Here is an 18,947-nt window from a genome sequence, read left to right on the forward strand (position 1 = left end):
ACGCCCCCACCGTGACGTTGGCATTTGGAAGCAAACTACTGGAGAACCTCAGTAAAAGCAATGATAACATGTAACTTTTTATGTGTTTTTCCTTAAGCCTTAATGTCATGTCGATAAACAACAGAAAATAGTGCGCATGTTGTCAAATCAACAAGCTGTAATGCGAAAGTTGTGCAGCCGTATCGTTAATGAGGTAACACCATGGACAAATGTTGCGTTTGTTTTATGGATGTATTGAGAAATATCCTCGGCAAAATTTGTTTCCTGGTGTGAACTATATGACGTCCGTGTTTAGCGTAATGGCGAAAGAACCAATGAAAACGACGAGGGGTGTTCCTGTCGAGGGCGTTCCTGTTTCCTTCTGGCTTAGTCGCTTCATCAAAAAGTCCACGCGTCAATCTCAGCATGAAAAACCGTTACTGCATTTATTAAATCATAGTCATTAATAAAAAAACGTCATAGGTCTAAAAGAGGACACACATCCATAACGTGCTACTTAATGTATTTCAATTTTTATGTTAAAAAATCTTTGCAGCCCGCACATCTATATCGTTTAAAATCAGTGTTATTTATATATTGTTATGCATGCTAATACGATGTTGGGACTCTTTACAAGGCTGGAATTGGGGAATATGAATTAGCAGTATTGCGTTTCAGGGACAGGCCAACCCGCCAATCACTGCACGCGGTCCTTCCCGCGGCGCGAGGCGCCATCTTTCAAATCTACAGCACGGCAGCTGCTTCTCCTGGATCCTCCCTCTTCCTGGTTTAGGAGCTAAGGCCCGCCTTCGTCTGATTATTATTGGATATCTCCACGGGACGTGAGTCCTGGCTTCACTGGTATTGGCTTTTTCTACCGTCAATTTAAAAGTTTGTCCGTCAATATAGCGTTAGCCGCTATTATTTGGGTAGTTTGTTTTGTAAGGCTTTAAGATTATAGAAATGTAGGCATTTGTTCAAGTTTAATTAATGAAATCCATGTTTACATTCTCATTTTATACTAGACTTCGCCGATCTCATTTCTGTCAGACGTTAAAGGTAAAGTTCATGGCTTGTTTGTCGTTCCTACGGTGCTTTAAATTAATGTGTCAGAGCTATGTTTTAGTATTTCTGAATTTATTTTAAATATCGCTTTAACCAATCTCTCATCTGTCAAATACTAATTTGCGGTATACATTGTGGTATTTTGTTTTAATGATTATCAATGCAAAGTTATCACTCTGCGTTGTACTGGTTCAGCATACCACAGCGACTGTTTGTTTATGCTAGAGTAGTTACAAATTGAACGTCCAGAAAAGTATTTTTTATTGTTACCTTTCCTGGTCATCGCAGGTTTTCTACAACCTTTGTATCCTAGAAAGCTCTACGTGTTTCACATCCTGTTGACTCACAGTGCACGTGAATTGATACAATATAATCTATCCTTAAATGGGAAATGGGTTTATAAATATATGTGCGCGCTACAAATATTCGCAGCAGTCGATTATTACCAGCCTTTTCCACTAACTAGAAAAGAAGAGCAGACCAAACCCTGACACCAAAGGGAGATTGCTGGTTATTAACAATGTCAAAACCCCGGCTTGACAGGTTCAAAGTGATCGGCTCCTGATGCCGGCATGTCTATCGACTTTGACAGCGCTGCACTCCAAACGCAGCATGAAGAGGAGGAATATGACCAGGAGGATTATGCCAGAGAGCAGGAGGTACGCCATCGTATGCCACATCTGGGGAGGTCTGCTAGCTTTAAGGAGGAATGGTAGAAGAATGCTTGGTACAGCACACAGATGATGGTCTTTCTGCTTTTACTTCCAGTTGTCATATTATACTAAGTGTCCCCTTTCAGTTACACATCCAGTGTCTGCAGCCTTCATTGTGGGAGCAGGACAAGCCGAACATGGCTCGCTCTCTGCACCTTGAAAACTCCCACACGCACTCTTTGGTTCGTTGGCTTGTAGTGGTGTGTTTAGTTAGTGTTTCATGCTGGTTACCAGGCTTACTGTAACCCTGCTGTGTTCCTGCTCATCAGCACACCGATTCAGCCATTCCAGTGCGGTTCCTGAGCTGGCCTGCCTGTAGGGTGTAGCTTGTTCTCTTCTCGATAGGGCTGTGCTGAGCAGGGAGAGGTTGGCTAACCCAAAAGCCCTCCGTGTGGCTTCATTAACACACCTTGTCTGACCTTTGGGGTCCATGTCCTAGGCATGATTATACCCCCAGTGTGTGATTGCTGATGATGACCAAAAGCATGCAGTTTGTACCATTCGGGAACTCGTCGCAAAAGAAAGAAATGGGAAAACTCTGTAGTGGCCACCATTGAGCCCTGACTTAAAGCCAGCAGAACACGTTTCGCTTCTAAAGAGGAAACTCCATAATGAAACGCCAAAGAACAAGGCTGAGCTGGGAGAGAAAGCAGAACAAGTCTGGAGGAGCCCAGGTTCTAAAACAGGGGTCTCCAACTCCGGTCCTGGAAAGCTACCATCCAGTAGGTTTTCTATCATACCTGGCTTCTGATGAGCCACGCCTGTTCTCAGGTAAATACCAGAAACAGGTGCCGCTCATCAGAAGCCAAGTGGGACAGAAAACCTACTGGATAGTAGCTCTCCAGGACCGGAGTTGGAGACCCCTGTTCTGAAAGCACCAAAGATCTTGCACACTCCATGCCAAGACGACTCGGGGCTGTTGTTAAAAATAAGGGATGTTATAATATTATTATTATTTTATTTTTTTTAAAAAAAGCTTTAACTAGATATGTCTCAACACTCTTTGTAAGTTCTTTTAGAACTATAATTTGGTTTTCAATTTCTTACTGCTTGAAAGGGATGCTTCAGTTAAAAGCACTTGTTTTTTCTAATGTTATATTTTTTGTAAACAATCAAATGAATAAAGTAATGATTTTGTTTTAAAAACCAATAAACTCCGAGCCAGCAGCATCATGGACGAGTAGACTGAGGTCCTCGTGCCCCGGAGCCTCAGAAATCAGCTCAGGGTTCTCATTGGGTCATTCTACGTAATGAATTCCTTTAGGTCAGTATAATATATGCATAACTAAAAGTGTGACGATATTCCTTTTTTCTTTTCTTTTTTTTTTTTTTTACCAAAACTGATTTTTTGTGGAGTCTCCTGTACTCTCATTTTTACATCCAAGAGATCATCTCTGTATCGATCTATTGCTGGCATATTCGTTATGGCTTCCCTTTGGTGCCCCCCCCAGAAATAAACCTATTATGCCCTTAATGACTTAATTTTATCAAGTCATCAAATGTATGGACATTAAACGCTTCTCTCTAGCTTATTTCTTCTGCACATGTTGCACACGTACATGTCCACAAGGGTGAGCCACTGCACTGTAGTTGAGGCAGGATTCTGAACAAGGTGGGTCGGCCCATTGTGCTTGATGCCTCGTTTAAGCTGTTCCTTTGAGAATTGCACTGTCAAACCGAACTCTTTCAACATGTGTTGTTTTGAAAGGTGGAGGACATTGTTTTCTAACAGGTGAGTTATTCTAGGGAATGTGGGAGCAGCAGTTTCCGGGTCACGGTAGTGAAAGTGCAGTTCATATATTGAAGGATGACTTTGAATGCAGGGTGTCTGCTGGCTCTCAGATATACATGCATGCATTGCTTTGGTGGTCTCTGATATTCCCGTCGACAGAGGGACACGCGCAGCTTCCCCCTGTGTGATGTAAGGGCTCCAGGCCCCGGGTCCCTGCCTTGGTTGTCTGTATCCGTCTTGAGGTCCACGGTTATTCGTCCCGTGAAGCCCAGCCTGGGTGTCAGTGTGGGAGCGCCGCGTTGCTAACCTGACCCTGGGGAAGGCCTCTGAGGCTGGGTGTGGCCCAGCCTTTGCAAGCCCACGGCCCAAGCGGAGCTGGGGGGGGAATGTTCCAGGGTGATGTCATTGGGCTGGCGCCGTCGCTGGCTGTCCTGTGCAGCACTGAGCAGCGCCAGACCTCACCACTCACTGCTCTGCTGTTATATGCCTTCGTCTGGAGTCTGGCTCGACCCCACCCTTTCGATTGTTCGGGGATCTGGGGGCCAAGGCCTACATTTCGGCCACTCTGCTCGAATGAAAGGACATGAGTGAGGCATGGGCCAGCAGACATGAAGCGAACTGCCAGCCGTTGAGTCAGAGGCGGCCTGATCTCGGTCACGCGTGACTGAAGTAAGGCAGGTTATGCGTGACTGAAATTGGGCAGGTTATGCTTTAACCAGAGTGCCTCCTCACTTCCTTCCCCATGCCTTTCGGGCTGGAGATGGTACCCCTAGCTGCCTGGGCACAAATAAAAAGGCAGCAGTCTGGCTCACTTAAGGGAACATGGCATTTATTGGGGTCTCGGCATTTCTAGCTGGACGATTTTTAACCCCCTCTGAAGGATGTCGTTCACCACTGATATTTTTCAGCATGCTTAGACTTCACTGATTCTTTTAAAATGAAAGTTTCCTTGTTTATTTTCATCTGTAGTCAGTCGCTCATGTGTGCAGGTTTCCGCGTTGGTAACTGGTAATGTTTCTGCTCCAGTTAAAGGAAATACACAGGTCTCTCAACGATGGGATTTGCTTGGATGGGAGTCGAGGCGAATGGGGGTGGGCCGGGCGCTTTTCTGGTTTCCGTGGTGGGTGTCCAGCAGCTGTAATGAGGGACTTGATGAGGAGGATAGTTTAAAAGCGGCCTGTGTAGGGAGCACGCGGCAATGCAGGTTCGAGTGAAGAGGTGTGACGTGATGGAAGAGCTGGAGATGGACATTGAGCAGATCCGCCGGTGCCTGTGTGACGTGAGTGACTATGAGCGTTTAACTCAACAACAAAAAACAACAAAAAAATGATCTGTTTCCTTTACAAGCTGTCTAAAGAAGCTTTACAAAAATGAAAAAATAGAAAAAGGCAGGTGATTTATTATTTTTTTTTTTTCTAAATATTTTTTTCCCCTTCTTTAAGTTAAACAGTAACTTACCCATGCACAGGCCTCTTCCCGGTAGGTCTGGTATCTGAACTTTGTTAGCGGTACCCGTGTTGCTGTCACATGACCTGGGACCCAGAGTTTCCACTCCATTTGCAGCTTGGGCCGGTGTTCTGGGACTGCAGCTGCCTCCCGAGGGCCTTGCCTTCAGCTGCGTTTATGCAGCTCTGACTCTGCGCTCTCCCTCAGCTGCCTCCCGAGGGCCTTGCCTTCAGCTGCGTTTATGCAGCTCTTACTCTGCGCTCTCCCTCAGCTGCCTCCCGAGGGCCTTGCCTCTGGCTGCGTTTACACAGCTCTGACTCTGCGCTCTCCCTCAGCTGCCTCCCGAGGGCCTTGCCTCTGGCTGCGTTTACACAGCTCTGACTCTGCGCTCTTCCTCAGCTGACTCCTGAGGGCCTTGCCTCTGGCTGCGTTTACACAGCTCTGACTCTGCGCTCTTCCTCAGCTGACTCCTGAGGGCCTTGCCTCTGGCTGTGTTTACGCAGCTCTGACTCTGCGCTCTTCCTCAGCTGCCTCCCATGGGCCTTGCCTCTGGCTGTGTTTACACAGCTCTCACTCTGCGCTCTCCCTCAGCTGCCTCCCGAGGGCCTTGCCTTCAGCTGCGTTTACGCAGCTCTCACTCTGCGCTCTCCCTCAGCTGCCTCCCATGGGCCTTGCCTCTGGCTGCGTTTACACAGCTCTGACTCTGCGCTCTTCCTTAGCTGCCTCCCGAGGGCCTTGCCTTCAGCTGCGTTTACTCAGCTCTGACTCTGCACTCTCCCACAGCTGCAACAACTGCTAACAGACCTCCCGGATGACATGCTAGAGGACAGCAGGGATGGCTCCTCGCCGGAGCCTGACAACACCGCCTGTGATGGGCACGCTCTCGACGGCAGGTGAGGCATGGGGATGGAGCAGGGAGGGTGGAGGTGCCACCCCGAGCCCTGGGTGTCTGGTGGATCCCTGGGGGAGTCGGTAAGTGATGATTGTCACCATGTCCTGCCTCCTCCTAGAGCTCCGGCCACTTGGGATCCGCGGGCAGAGTGGAACGACGAGCACGCTGCCGCTGGAGAGGTGAGTGCAGTTCCTTCCTGTGGTTCTGAATCCAGCTCTGTGAGATTGCCCAGATTGCTCTGGGTGAGAGGGTGCAGTGAGTATCCCAGGACGCCCCATCTGCTTAGAGTGGATCGTGTGGATGGCGATTTCATTAAATGCAAAGCTGTGCAAACATGCCAAGCCGTAAGCCCACTAGGTTCCTCAGGGACAGGACATAAATGTGTAGAACATATCTGCTTTCTCATAGACCGACGAGATCGAGTACGGGCAGGACCCCTACCACGGTCACTACGAGTACGACCAAGAGGCAGAGCGCTTCGATGGACACCTGGACCAGCACAACGGCTGGACTGAGAGCCGGGAGGAAGACCGCCACTACATGTATGACCACAGGGGGTACGCCTACCCCAGCATGGGCCCGGAAGAGTCCACTGGTGAGGGGGAGTTTGGCCAGTACCATCACACAGCTCCACAGAGAGAGGACCTAAATTACTCAGATCAGGCCAGTTCCAGGGACCATGTTCAGGTGAGATGAATCTATCTGAAAATATCACATCTTATCCATATGTAATTATTGCTTTCTTTTACAACTACGAATATGCCATTGTAAACCTGAAGACCCAGGCAGAAAGGAATCTGGAGTCGTCATTGACTAAATGGCAGCTAAGGATATTAATAGTTATTGCTTCCTGTTTATACCGGTTGTCTCCCTCCCCTGTTTCGGTAGACCTTTGATGCTAAGGGTTCAGAAAACAACCGTGTTGGCCACCTTAAGGTCAATTACAATCCATATCAGCCTGTGGCTCAGCAGAAGGTCTTCAGTCCAGAGGCTGCATGTACCAATGGCAAGTTTGACCAACTGCAGAGAGAGTTCCTGGACTCTACCCACAGTGAGTGACAAGGCAGTCAACAAGACTTTTCCTGTACGGTGGCTCACAAGGGTCAACAAGGTGGTTCAAAAGTTTAACCTGTTCACCCTTCCTCCGCTTCAGAATCTGCGGATCAGCAGCAGATAGCCCAGCTGCAGGTCCTGAACAGGGCTCAGCTGAGGCAGATTGAGGACCTGGAGAAGAAGTTGGAGGACAGCCGACGTAGCTTGAGATACTTGGAGCACCAGCTGGCCATCGTGAAAGGTGGGGTCAAGCGATCGGCCTTCTGAATGACGGCCCTGCTGTCTTCTTGCTGCAGTATTTATCTCCATTTCATCCGTCCTCCCCTCCCCCCCTCCAGATGAGAAGGATGGCCTGGCGGTGAGCCTGAAGGAGTCTGGCTGTCTGCTGGAGGAGGCCAAGGAGCGAGAGCTGCAGCTGCAGGCCAGGGTCAAGGCGCTGGAGCAGCAGGTGCAGACGGTGGCGGACCGGGAGCGTGAGGTGAGGACTCCCCAAAATCACCACCTTTCACTCAGATGTCTGTAACCGGCGTGTGTGGGATCTGTGCTGGGCTGGGTGTCCATGCAGCAGGGACTCTGCTCAAGCACGACAGCGACACCTTCAGCTAGCTGACCACTAAATTGTAATGGATTTTGGTTTTTTTTCTACCGATCTTCTTATTGGCTGGAAGAGAACTTGAAACCCTTCGTAGGTAAGGGTATAGCAGAGCCCCCTCCAAAGTAAGGCCTGTGGATGTGTATGCTGCAGAGCACGGAGCAGCAGCGGGCGGCAGAGGTGGCGCTGGACAGCCTGCAGCAGCAGATGGCGGAGCTGTGCCGCTCGGAGACGCTGGCCCGCACGCGGAAGCAGCACGACCGTGACCTGGCCGCCATGCGCGAGCAGCACGAGGCCCGCATGCTAGCGCTGCAGCAGAGGCTGGATGCGCAGACGCAGGCCCTGGAGCAGCAGGTGCGCTCGCCGCCGCAGCCTGCAGGGGTCACCGTGTCGGGAGTGTGGATAGAGGAGTCGCCATTCCTGCTGTATGGGTCCTGTGCCTCGCTCTGTGCCTCGCTCTGTGCCTCGCTCTGTGCCTCGCTCTGTGCCTCGCTCTGTGCCTCGCTCTGTGCCTCGCTCTGTGCCTCGCTCTGTGCCTCGCTCTGTGCCTCGCTCTGTGCCTCGCTCTGTGGCCTTACTTGTTCTGTGAACAAAGCAACATCTAAGTGAGAATTGGAGAGCTGGGTCAGTTGGGGTTGAGCACCTTGCTCAAGGGCCAAACCGATTTCATTATACTGTCGACTATGGGGTTTGAACCTATGACCCTCTGGGCAAAGCTGCACCCCATCACCATCCATCTTGAGTGTTTCTGACCTGAGGTTCTGAGCTCTGATCATGTAGCTCTGTTCCCAGTACGCTCTCACACTCAGAAGCCAGTCAGCAGCTCGGCCCAGCAGCGCCTGGCCCCACGTGGCTCCATCACGGCTGTAGGAGCGTGACGTAGTGTCTGCCTCACTTGTGTGTCTCTCTGAACCAAAGCACCTGCCAAGGGAACAAAAGCCCATGAAAATGTCCTGTGTGTGTGTCAGGGGGAGGCGGGCTGCAGGCTGCAGGAGCAACTGAAACAGCTGGAGCGAGACAGGGAGGCGGAGAAGCTGGAGAGGGCAGCCATCATCAACACCCTGAGCCAGCGCCTAGAGGAGAGCCAGCAGCAGTGTGCCAACCTGCTGCAGACCGGTGTGTGTGTGTGTGTGTGTTTGTGCCCGCCTTTCTTGGTAGGACTCTGCCAGTTTGTTTGACTCCAGTTCTACATGGCCCATATTGGAGCAGATGTCTAGCTAAGCAATTCATACCATTCTCCCTTATTTTTTGTCCTTTTTATAGTTAAAAGAATATTGTGTTTTCATAGCTGCCACTGTGATGTTTATTTACATGGGCTGCTCTCTGCCAAGGAGCACTGTGGTCACACTGGGTCTTGTTTCCCCCCCCCCCCGTTCTGGGTATTCTAAAACGCAGCAATGGACACGGATTGGCTCTGCTCAGCTCACCAAACATCTGAATTTCTCACAACTCCCCCCAGGTGCCATCCAGGAGATGAATCAGCTGCGGATCCAGCTACAGCAGGCGCAGTCGGCCAAGAGCATCAGCGACAGCATGACCAGATCCCTGCAGGTGAGCCGCCTGCCCCCCCGGGATGACTCCCCGCCGTGGCTTTGGGGTGCTGACACCGTGTCTCCGTCTCTGTCGTAGGAAGAACTCTCAGACCTGAAGGACCAGATCACTCTGTACGAGTCGGCCGTCAGATTACAGGTTATTTCCCTGGAATCCAACAGAGAATGGGAGGACCAGCTGTCAGACTCCTATGTCGAACTGGGAATAAAGAAGGCCAACTGGAAAAGCAACCGTTGCCATGGGTATGCAGGCGTTTGAAAGTTAATTGATTAATTGGTGACTAAGTGACAAAGTGTGTTGTGGTACAGAGTGTGTACTGGGACAGAAACACTGGATTTAACACCCAGAGGTCCTGGGAATGGTGGTGCTCCCCCCCCCCACTGTTTATTCGGGCGTCTGTCTTCACCTCCTCTTTAGCGGTTCCGGAGTAACCTCCGCCACGACCAGCACCTCCTCGAGGGTGGACCTGACGGCTGAGCTGACGACGGAGATCCAGCGTCTTCTGGGGAGCCTGAAGAGCAAGAGACAGAAGATCTCCCAGCTCCAGGAGGACCTGCAGCAGGCGCGCGGGCAGGCCGAGGAGCTGCGGGTGCAGCTGGACAGGGCCGAGAGGAGCGCCCTTGACTCCAGGGTGAGTCGCACCTCCTGCTAGGAGCATCAGATACACTCCACCTTCACCAGGAGCCAAGTAAGGTGCTCCGTAATGGTGACGGGTAGTCGTGCTCATGGACTTCATGGAAGGAAAGAAGGTGCTTTGGAGCTGGGTCAAAAAATTCAAGCCCTAAAGAAAGCCTACAGCTAGGTAAACATATCAAGGGAGGATTCCAGGCTACGGGGTGACACAGACTGCAACCTAAACATGTCCCATCTGCAGAACAGTAGGACAAGTGAAGTGTTTTAAAATGTGGTGCTCCTCTGTTCACCCTGCAGGTGAGGGAGACAGCTTTGGAGAAGCAACTGGAAGCATCCGGCATGGCACCATCCCAGGAAGAGCTGCAACAGCTGCGGAAAGACAGGGAGCATCTCCAGGACCGTGCGGAGGTCGGGCTTCCAAGCAGAAGGGCCCGCTTTGTGTCAGGTAACCACTTTAATACCACTTAGCGCACTTACCCACTCTGTTGCCCGACCAGAAACTGGAGAAACTGAACCAAGAGCTGAAGCAGAGTGAGGAGAAGGTACGGGCAGCCAATCTGGAGCTGTGCACAAAGATGAGAGAGATGATCCAGGAGCTGGACCAGGAGAAGCAGGAGACTGCTGCCAGGTAGCCAATAGCTTGTGGGGGATTGGCAGCCCCGACGGGGGATATTCTGTTAGTCCTTAAGATGCATTTAAATGTAATTATGGCTCATCAAACTGTCTTAATGTGAAACTGTGAGCTGGTTTCTTGTCAGCAGCCTGCTGTTGCACTGCAGTGGTTCTGTTTTGTGGTTGGTCTCGTGGAGGTACGAGAAGACCCAGCAACAGTTCCGGGATGACGTGGTGAACCGCGTGCGTGCGGAACTGACTCAGGAGCATGCAGTCCAAATGGAGGAGGTGCGGAGGGAGTGCCAGCAGGAGGTGCAGAATCTGGAGTGAGTCACGACAGCGCAGAGTCTTGTTAACAGCAGGTAGAAGGTGGATATGGGTGTGGCCACCAGGGGGCGCACTGATTTCGTTTTAATAGGTCTAATTAAAAACCCGGCTGTGTGCATCATGAGGGACATCAGCTAAGCTGCGGGTCGTGGTGGCCGCAGCGAGCCTTTGCATGTGCGACGAGTTTGCTGTTCCCCCACAGGTCTAAACTGGCAGATGTCAGTAAGGAGATGGGAGCTGTTCAAGAATGCTACATAGCCATCTGCAGGGAGAAGGACGGCCTGGAGCAGAGCCTCCGAGCCAGAATGGAGGAGCACCGGGAACATGAGAATGAGGTTGGCCTGGGCCCCAGTCCTGCCTGACATTCCGGCGGCGGCTTTCGAGACCAGCTGAAATGTGCGCGCCTCACCTCCCCCCAGCTGCGGCGTCAGATGGAGCGGGAGAAGGAGGCCGCCATGGCTCAGATGGAGGCGCAGCACGCCACCGCCAGGGAGCGCTGGCTGAGGGAGCGAGAGGAGGAGCTCCAGCTGCAGGTGGAAGCGGAGGTGGCCCTCAGGCAGAGCGAGGTGAGCCGCCTCAACTTGTGGGCCGTTACCGTGGCGACCCTGAGACCCAGCTCCTAGGTGCTGGAGGGGGGCGCAGTGGGGTCTTAACTCACCTTTGAGGGGGTGCTTAGGTCATGTATATATTACATTGTGGGGACCGAATGTCCCCGCAGTGATTAAAAAAAATGTTATTTTGACATTGTGGGAACCATTATTTTGAGTCCCCACGAGAGGAAACTCAGTTTTGATATTAATGCAAACATGCGTGCGTGCGTGTGTGTGTGTGTGTGTGTGTGTGCGTGCGCGTGCATGAATTTGTGTGTGTGTGTGTGAGGTAGATGTGTTTTTTGCAGCATTCAAACTGAATTCACTAATGCTGCCACTTGGTTTTTTGACTTCTGCCTGCTGTGACATTATTCATGCCCAAACCCTTCGCAGTGAGGGGGGTGTAAGAACATCAGATAAGGGGGGGGTGAAGTATTTCATGGTTGAAACAACTGGTAGCACAGAGATCTTTAATCTTTGTAAAAGCAAAGTTTTGAGAGTTGGAAGTAGTGTGCAAAATCCCACTAAACAAAGTGCACAAATTGTCCGAGTCAATGGCAGTAATATGAAAAGCAATGGATGGTTTGGGAGTCGCTCTCTTGGGGCTTTTTTTTGCACCTGCTACAGCTTGTGATACACGAGGGGCTGTGTGTGTGTGTGTGTGTGTGTGTGTGTGTGTGTGTGTGTGCATTTTTGTCATTTATATTTAGTAGTTTAAAAATATTCATATGTAAAGTATAAATATTTTTTTCTGTGGCTGTATATAATATGAGACCACTCTATATTTTTGAACAAATCTGCTTTTTTAAGTCCTGGTTGAATCGTGGTTCTGCTAGCGGAAGGCTTTGCAAAGCAGCAGGTTGCTTCCTGGTTTAAAATTTCTAAGGAAGGAGAATGACATTAAGTGAACTTCAAAAGGAATGGGGAGCATTAAATACAGGTGTGAGGTGCACTGATAGGACAGTTCATATCAGGATCCTAGAAACAGGACTGAAGTCCCACAAAGCAAGGAAGCAGTCCTTCATTAATGAGTAACAGAGAAGCAGGCTGCAGTTTGTGTTGAAATCTGTATCCGAATAAGCAGTTGTATATCGGAATCGGATCAAAACTGAAAATGCAGATCGGCCCATCCCTAATTTTATCCATCATCCACGATGATACATGGAGGGATGGTTATCATAGCTGGTGCAGCAGAGTGAGAGGAACTGCAATGTGGAGAAAGCATGCAAACTCCCTACATACCTCTGGCTCTCCTGCCCATTTAATAAGGCACAGTAATATGTAATTTTTAGGTATTTAATTACATCATTGCATTTCTGGGGACCTCATATTCTGAGAAGTGGAAAAGGCTACACCCCTCTAGCCTAACGGCACGAGTCTTTTTGTGGATGTTTGGCTCCAACCCCCATAGGTGATGCAGGCCGCTGTGAAGAAGGTGGAGACGGAGTGGGCCCAGCGGCTGGAGCAGGCAGGTGGGGTAGGAGGCGCTGAGGCCAGCGAACGGGCCTCTCAGACGGAAGGAGTGGTACAGGGCCTCCCCCATGTGGAGGTGGAGACCCAGCTGAGCACTCAGAGGCTGGAGCTGCAGCAGGAGGCGGAGCAGGCGCGGGCCCAGGCGGTGCGGGAGGCGGAGCAGCGGGTGAGGGCGGAGCTTCACAGCGAGCAGCTGGAGGCTACCAGGCAGCAGGTAAACAGGCGGCTTTTGGCTCAGGCAGGGCCATCTGCTTTGTGGCTGGGGGGGCGGTCTCAGTGTGGCCCCTCGGTATGCGGCTAGCGGAGCCACATGAATGGAGCAGTAAGGCAGCGTCCCCCCACCCAGTCCTCGGGGACTCCCAGCCAGCCCTTGTTTTTGCTCCCTCCCAGCTCCTAGCCGGACTGTCTGGAGGTCCCCGAGGACCAGTTTGAGGAACACTGACCTAAGGGGCTCAGTCAAGATACGATGGTGGTGACTTCTGTTCCCTACCCTGAATTTCCAGTAGCATTAATTGGCAGAGGTGTTAAATGGGGGGCGGGGGGGTCGTCACTGTGAGCCAAGCCAGTCTGCGGCACCGTGAACATGGTGCTGCCCCCAGGTGGAGGGCGCCCTGTCCCAGGCCCGCGCCTGCTGGCTGCAGGAGATGACGTCCCTGCCGGAATACCAGGCCGCTCTCCAGACCCAGCGGGAGGACTGGGAGAGGCAGCAGCAGGAGAATCTGGCTCAGAAAGTACGCACTGGGGCTCCAGCATGGAGGCGGCCCACAGGGTGGTGCTTGTGTAAACAATGGAACCTGGGCTCTCCATCAGGAAGGGAGGTGGTGCCAGTATGACTAAGTGCATGCTCCCCCCACCCCGGCCAGGTCTCCTCGGCGATGAGGGAGGAGCTGCAGGAGGAGGTGAGGCTGCTACGAAGGCAGCTTGAGCAGAGCAGGGTGGAGCAGGATGCTCACTCCAAGGCTGAGCTGGCCGCCTGCAGCCGCGACAAGCAGGAGGAGGTCGCGCGCCTCCAGGCTCGCCATGAGCAGGAGTTCCGGGCCCTCCTGGACGAGCAGCGCGGCAGGCTGGAAGAGGCACTATCGCTCGCCAGCACGGAGGCCGGGCACCTTCGGGATGAGGCTCTCCGTCAGAAGGAGGCGGACCTCCGGCAGCTGTTTAAGAGACGGGAACAGGAGTGGGAAGCACTGCAAGAGGCCAGGAGCAGCACTGAGAGGGAGCGGCTCTGGGAGGAGGCTCTGGCCGAGGTCCACGCCACCCTCGAGGGTATTCGGAACCAGCTTTTGAGTGACCCGGAGTGGCTGACCCAGAATGAGGTCCAAACTCCCAGCAGCCCCCAGGACTCCAGTGCCGGAGGAGTGGGGAGGCTCTCTGCAGCCTGTCTGCAGGCTCCATGCAGAGCTCTGCTCTGTCAGGCTGTAGCTCAGGCCAGGCAGCAGTGGGAAGAGGTGGGCCTGGCTCTCGTGTGTCCTTTCCCCTGGTCAGCGGATGTGTCTGGACTTGGGACCGTGACCAGCGTGTTTCCTGTCTCCTCAGATCAACAGGGACAGACTGAAGGAAGCCCAGAACCAACACGAGAAGGAGCTAAATGGCGTCCGAGGTAGGGGAGCCGGAGCGCGGCTACGCACAGCCAGAGATACGCTGCTCTGGGGGCGTTTCAGCCTCCTGCAGCCCACACCTCACAGGAGTCATACCTGACTGACCAATGACTCTCCAGGGAATGATTTCTGCAGAGTGCCGTGTCTCCCGCCTCTCACTGGACAGGGAGTGGTACTGAAGTTTCCTGTCCTCGTTCCCTTAGTCCCATAGGTGAGCAGAGGTGGATAGTTCAGGTTCAGAAAGTACAAATCTAGATCACGATTGTTACAACCAACCAGCTGAGTACTCTGCAAATGTAATATTTTATACTCAATTGGTTGATTGTAACAAAACCTTGATCGCGATTTGTACCTGAACTGTCTACCTCTGCGGGTGAGATGTGCAGTTTTCCGCGCACTTAAAGCCCTGAAGTCTTCTGGTTACTTTATCTGTCTCTTTCTCCCACTGCTCTCTCCAGAACCAGTAGGAAAACTTTTTAGCCACATCTGCATGATTGTGGTGACTCCCTGCTTCATACATGGTTCTCACGATCGCTGTTGTCCGTTCCCAGCTTCTGCATCGCAGGCCGGGGAGCAGCAGTGTGGGCCGGGCTGCGCAGACCGGCTGCAGCGGCTACAGAGGCAGTGTCGGGACCTGCAGAGGCACCTGGAGAAGGCGTGCCGGCAGCTGCAGCAGACAGTCCGCGAGCACAAGGCCGCCGTGCAGCGACTCAAAGGTAACCCTGCCCCCCCCCCCCCATGCTCCACCTGACTCGCAGGTTTCCACCATCAGTGTCTCATGGGCAAGTCTCTCTGCACAGAGGAGCACGAGGACGCCTTGAAGAAGGAGCGTGAGGAGATCCTGCGGAGAGCAAGCGACAGGCAGCGTCCCGGCAGCACGGACTCCTCCCAGTGCGTAGCCCCCACCCCAATCCTGCCATCCCTGCTCCTCAGTGTCCCCTGTGCTCACAGCCTCTCTCTTCTGCAGGCCCCAGGGCGACGGAGGCCCAGAAAGACAACAGTGCCTGCAGGGTGGCCTGGAGGAGATGAGGGAGCAGTACATGAGAGCCGTGGCAAAGATACGGGGTGCGTAAGGGGGGGGTGAGGGGGCGACTCGAGTCGAAGGACCCCGGGTGAATATTGCAGCTTCACTGACTCTGCTGCCATCATCATCATCCTCACACTTATGTTCCTCTGTGTACAGCATCTTCAGAATTTAATGCCAGTTTCTTCTGCTGCCCGATTTAGTAAGAGCTATGAAGGCATTGGCTCATAAAAGTGCAGTGTGACAATTGTACAGTTTCTGTGGTGGAATGTTTAAGCTACTTAACCTTAGAAAAGGACAAACTTGTTTCTCTGAGTTATTCGTAATTCTGTAGAATTCATTTAATTTCAGTCTAAAATGCAAGTTTCTTGGCAAAGGCCACTATTCTTATTCATTTTCTTTGTACCGTCGACGCGGTCACTAACCTTTTTGTGTCACTTGCTCGCCTTTGCGTATGGTTTCGCAAAACTTTCAGAATTTCCATTTGATGTCTTATGCTTTATTTCTTACGCAATATATCGAAACCTTGATGGGGAAAGTCACAGTGCAGAAGGGTCGACTGTAGTAAATCAGATTAAATCAAATTAGTAGATTAGTAAAGTGAATGTTAAACCATTTCCTAACTACTGTTAATTTGTGGCAGCTCACTCGTCTTCCTTGATCTGAAGACTGTCACGCTGACCTCCCCTCGCAGACTGCCAGTATTAGACACTGCATACCAGTCACAAGAAAAATGTACATTTTACACTCATTGACTTGATTTCTCTGATTGTTACGCAGCTAGAATGCTGTTAGCCTTAGCTAAGTTATCTTGCTTTATTTTCTGATCTTCATTGTTTGTATATATATAATGATTGTGTGTATATATGTCGATAGTCCATTACTTTAGTTCACTGTGCAGATAATATGCTTTTCCGTAAATAGCTGGAGGAATGGATGCATCGGGGCTCTATCCTCTCAGCCTTACGCTCTCTTAGGGGACCATATCTGGGATTGTTGTCACCAGTTTAGCTGCACACTTTCTATCCCAGCTTCACCATCCAGGCCGTCCCACGTTTGTGTCACTGTTTATCTGCTGTTACTGTGTTCATCACTATGGAGAATCTAATTTTACCGCGCACACATGATACAGTTTTGTGAACCTGGATCCCGCTGAGTGAGGCTGCCTCTCTTGGGCAGGTGACATGCTGCGTTACATCCAGGAGAGCAAGGCGAGGGCGGTGGAGATGATCCGGGCCGAGGTGCTCAGGGAGAGGCAGGACACGGCGAGGAGGATGCGGAAGTACTATCTCACCTGCCTGCAGGAGCTCCTGGAGGACAGTGGCAAGGCCCAAGGGTGAGATTACAGAGTTCATGGCCTTCGTGGGGCCCTGTTCTTCCCTGCTGTCCTGGGCACACGTTTAACTGCCTTTGCAGGGCGGAGAAGAAGATCATCAATGCAGCGAGCAAGCTGGCTGCCATGGCCAAGGTGCTGGAGACACCAGTGTCCCGGAAACCCAGCGGAAGGAGTCACGCTGCTCTGGGTAAGTGCAGATCCCTCGTCCTTCACATGTCAGATCCACCGGTGGTGCTGTGTGTCTGCTTTAAAATGGAGATTTATTCTTTTGTAAACAAGCGAGCACGTCGAAATCGGAGCCCATTGCTGGGGAGGAGCCCGGCAAAGCTGCTCACGCGTTATCCGGACAGAGCCCACCAGCCAAATACGTGAACTCTCAGAGCAGCGGACCCGCGGAGAACAACCAGCAGGCGCGCTCCCTCGCTAGCAGCGCCGGCAGGCCTGTAGCAGAGCATTCTGGGATTGAAAAAAACGTCCGTGACCTTCAGTCCTCCAGTGCCCCTGGTGTTTTGGTAACGTCGGGAAAGAGGAAAGTGTTCGACGGCACGCACTCTAAGGGGCCACCCAACCCCGCAAGCTCCCTCGCACAAAGACCTGCGGGACACGTGAAATGCCTTCCCTCTGCAAGCAGGCCGGTGGATGGAACCCAAACCCACGTTACCCTGCGCCGCCAAAACCAGGAGATGTGGCTGGGAGGAGCGGACACAAGGCACCCTGCAGAGTCTGCGGTCAAACCCATCCCTGATAAAGAACCTCCGGTCAGGAATAAGGGCCAGAATGTCTGGGGCCTGGTCGGTGTCGGAACACGTTCCGACCGTCAGAATCCTGCGTTCTCCATCCCCAGTAGAATGCTGAAGCGTGTCAGCAACTCCCCAACCCCATCTGCCGTCTCCAGTACCGAAACCGAACACACAGATGACGACTCGTCTCATTTTGGGAGCTGGGCCTCCTACAAGAACATTCCGACCACGCAAACCAGGCCCAATATGAAGCCCTCCCCCATCGCCGGTCCGGGGGGGAGGGATACGGAGGCGGCCAAGACCCGAGAGCCCATTCCTGGGTCTGAGGGGGAGCGAATCCGGAGGGTCTGTTCCAAGAGTTTGTTCTCAGAATTGAAGGCCTGTCAGCAGGACAGTGGGTTTGACAGCCCAGTGTCCCTCCTTCAGAAGTAAACAAAGCTATCAAGCCCCAGACTCGTCATGTTGCACTGCTCCTCACAAACCATCTGCTTGTTTGTTTGTTAAGTGTCGTCTTTATACACTCGTCACATCTGCTTGTACTGTCAAGACTTTGTGTGATTTTTTTTATTTTTTTTCCCCATACCCAGCTGTTACACATAAAGTGTGTATAATTTTCACATGGATCTAATAAATGTATTTTTTCATGTAAAGTTTTTCCCATAACTACCTGCTCCTGTTGCTGTTTTGTGTTGGATTAATTGAACATGGCTGAGTTGAGGCCAGGTTACCAAAACTTGAGCGGGTCTCTTCCTAAAGTCCTGCAGCTGTTTGGTTTGTAGGGATCCCTGCCAGTGTCCCCCCGACTGCGATTTCTGGAGATGGGTGGGTGTCAATAGTTGGTGTGTGTGCGTGTGTCTGTTTTACTGCTGTTAATTGCACATTGCGGGTTTCTCCAGATGTTTGGCAGCCTGGGATTTGCAGTTTGTTTCATAGGTCTGGAGCCTCCACATAAGGGCCCAGCTACTTCCAGACGTGCCAATGGCACAGTATGTTGTTGGGGGGGGGCAGTGGCTCATGCCCACAGCGGTGATGTGGACGGGTCACATCTGGGTGCTCCGGGTCACCACCCTGAATAGCTTTGGACATTGATGTGTCCAGGGGCGATTAAGTCTGTCCTTGGTCCGTCTTTGGCATCTCTTTGCTGGACGGAGGGGTCCGTCAATAAAATAGAGCGTTTTGCAGACCAGTGATTTTGTTTTCCAAAATAAGGGATTAATGTAGTCCATTCCATTTTTATTTGCAAAGCGTTTATTGGATTTATTTTTTCTGGACGGTTGATCGAAGGGAACTTCACTAATTGTAACAGGCGGGTTCGGGATCTGGTTTGTTTACGTGAAGCACTGCAGTCGTACGCATGTGAGGCGAGGCGCCTGTGGGACACGTCCTTGCAAATGGTTTGTTCGTAAATAAACTGCGACGTGATGATTTTATTTATCGGGTTCTTGAATGTTTGGTTGGTAACTTAAACAGACTTGATGCTTGTTAACCCACCTGCTGTTAGTGTGAGCCTGTCCAGAAGGCTGTGGGAGGGGGGACTTGGCGGCTGTCAATGAGCTCGTTTGTTGGTCGTCATTCAGGGAGTGAGTCATTAGCG

General features: G+C 51.7%; 1 protein-coding gene across 3 annotated transcripts; it reads left to right on the top strand.

The window, feature by feature from the left end:
- Window positions 1-595: 595 nt before the first annotated feature.
- On the top strand, window positions 596-18,003 carry cep152 (centrosomal protein 152). 3 transcript variants are annotated; one of them, XM_023817117.2, is made up of 29 exons: window positions 596-840; window positions 1,005-1,038; window positions 1,588-1,703; window positions 5,719-5,828; window positions 5,946-6,006; window positions 6,236-6,514; window positions 6,716-6,878; window positions 6,981-7,121; window positions 7,219-7,358; window positions 7,626-7,826; window positions 8,441-8,588; window positions 8,932-9,023; window positions 9,102-9,265; window positions 9,441-9,654; window positions 9,954-10,064; window positions 10,154-10,284; window positions 10,418-10,594; window positions 10,798-10,930; window positions 11,015-11,161; window positions 12,597-12,872; window positions 13,258-13,389; window positions 13,522-14,103; window positions 14,192-14,255; window positions 14,805-14,969; window positions 15,054-15,144; window positions 15,221-15,318; window positions 16,457-16,613; window positions 16,694-16,800; window positions 16,893-18,003. In XM_023817117.2, the coding sequence occupies exons 3-29, from the start codon at window positions 1,617-1,619 to the stop codon at window positions 17,783-17,785; spliced, it is 5,064 nt and encodes a 1,687-aa protein (XP_023672885.2). In that variant the 5' UTR covers window positions 596-840; window positions 1,005-1,038; window positions 1,588-1,616; the 3' UTR covers window positions 17,786-18,003. The 3 variants fall into 3 exon arrangements, with proteins under 3 accessions (XP_023672885.2, XP_023672887.2, XP_023672888.2); XM_023817119.2 differs by lacking the exon at window positions 596-840 and having other exon boundaries at window positions 887-1,038; window positions 10,466-10,594; XM_023817120.2 differs by lacking the exons at window positions 596-840; window positions 13,258-13,389 and having other exon boundaries at window positions 887-1,038.
- Window positions 18,004-18,947: the final 944 nt, after the last annotated feature.

This window comes from Paramormyrops kingsleyae, chromosome 13, assembly GCF_048594095.1.
Source record: "Paramormyrops kingsleyae isolate MSU_618 chromosome 13, PKINGS_0.4, whole genome shotgun sequence".
Classification (NCBI taxonomy): Eukaryota; Metazoa; Chordata; class Actinopteri; order Osteoglossiformes; family Mormyridae; genus Paramormyrops; species Paramormyrops kingsleyae.

Bases quoted from the DNA above. Each gene is read 5' to 3' on its own strand.
- cep152 (XM_023817117.2), top strand. From the start codon at position 1,617: ATGTCTATCGACTTTGACAGCGCTGCACTCCAAACGCAGCATGAAGAG. The intron at 1,704-5,718 runs GTACGCCATCGT...ACTCTCCCACAG, and splicing joins ATTATGCCAGAGAGCAGGAG to CTGCAACAACTGCTAACAGA. The intron at 16,801-16,892 runs GTAAGTGCAGAT...TTTGTAAACAAG, and splicing joins AAGGAGTCACGCTGCTCTGG to CGAGCACGTCGAAATCGGAG.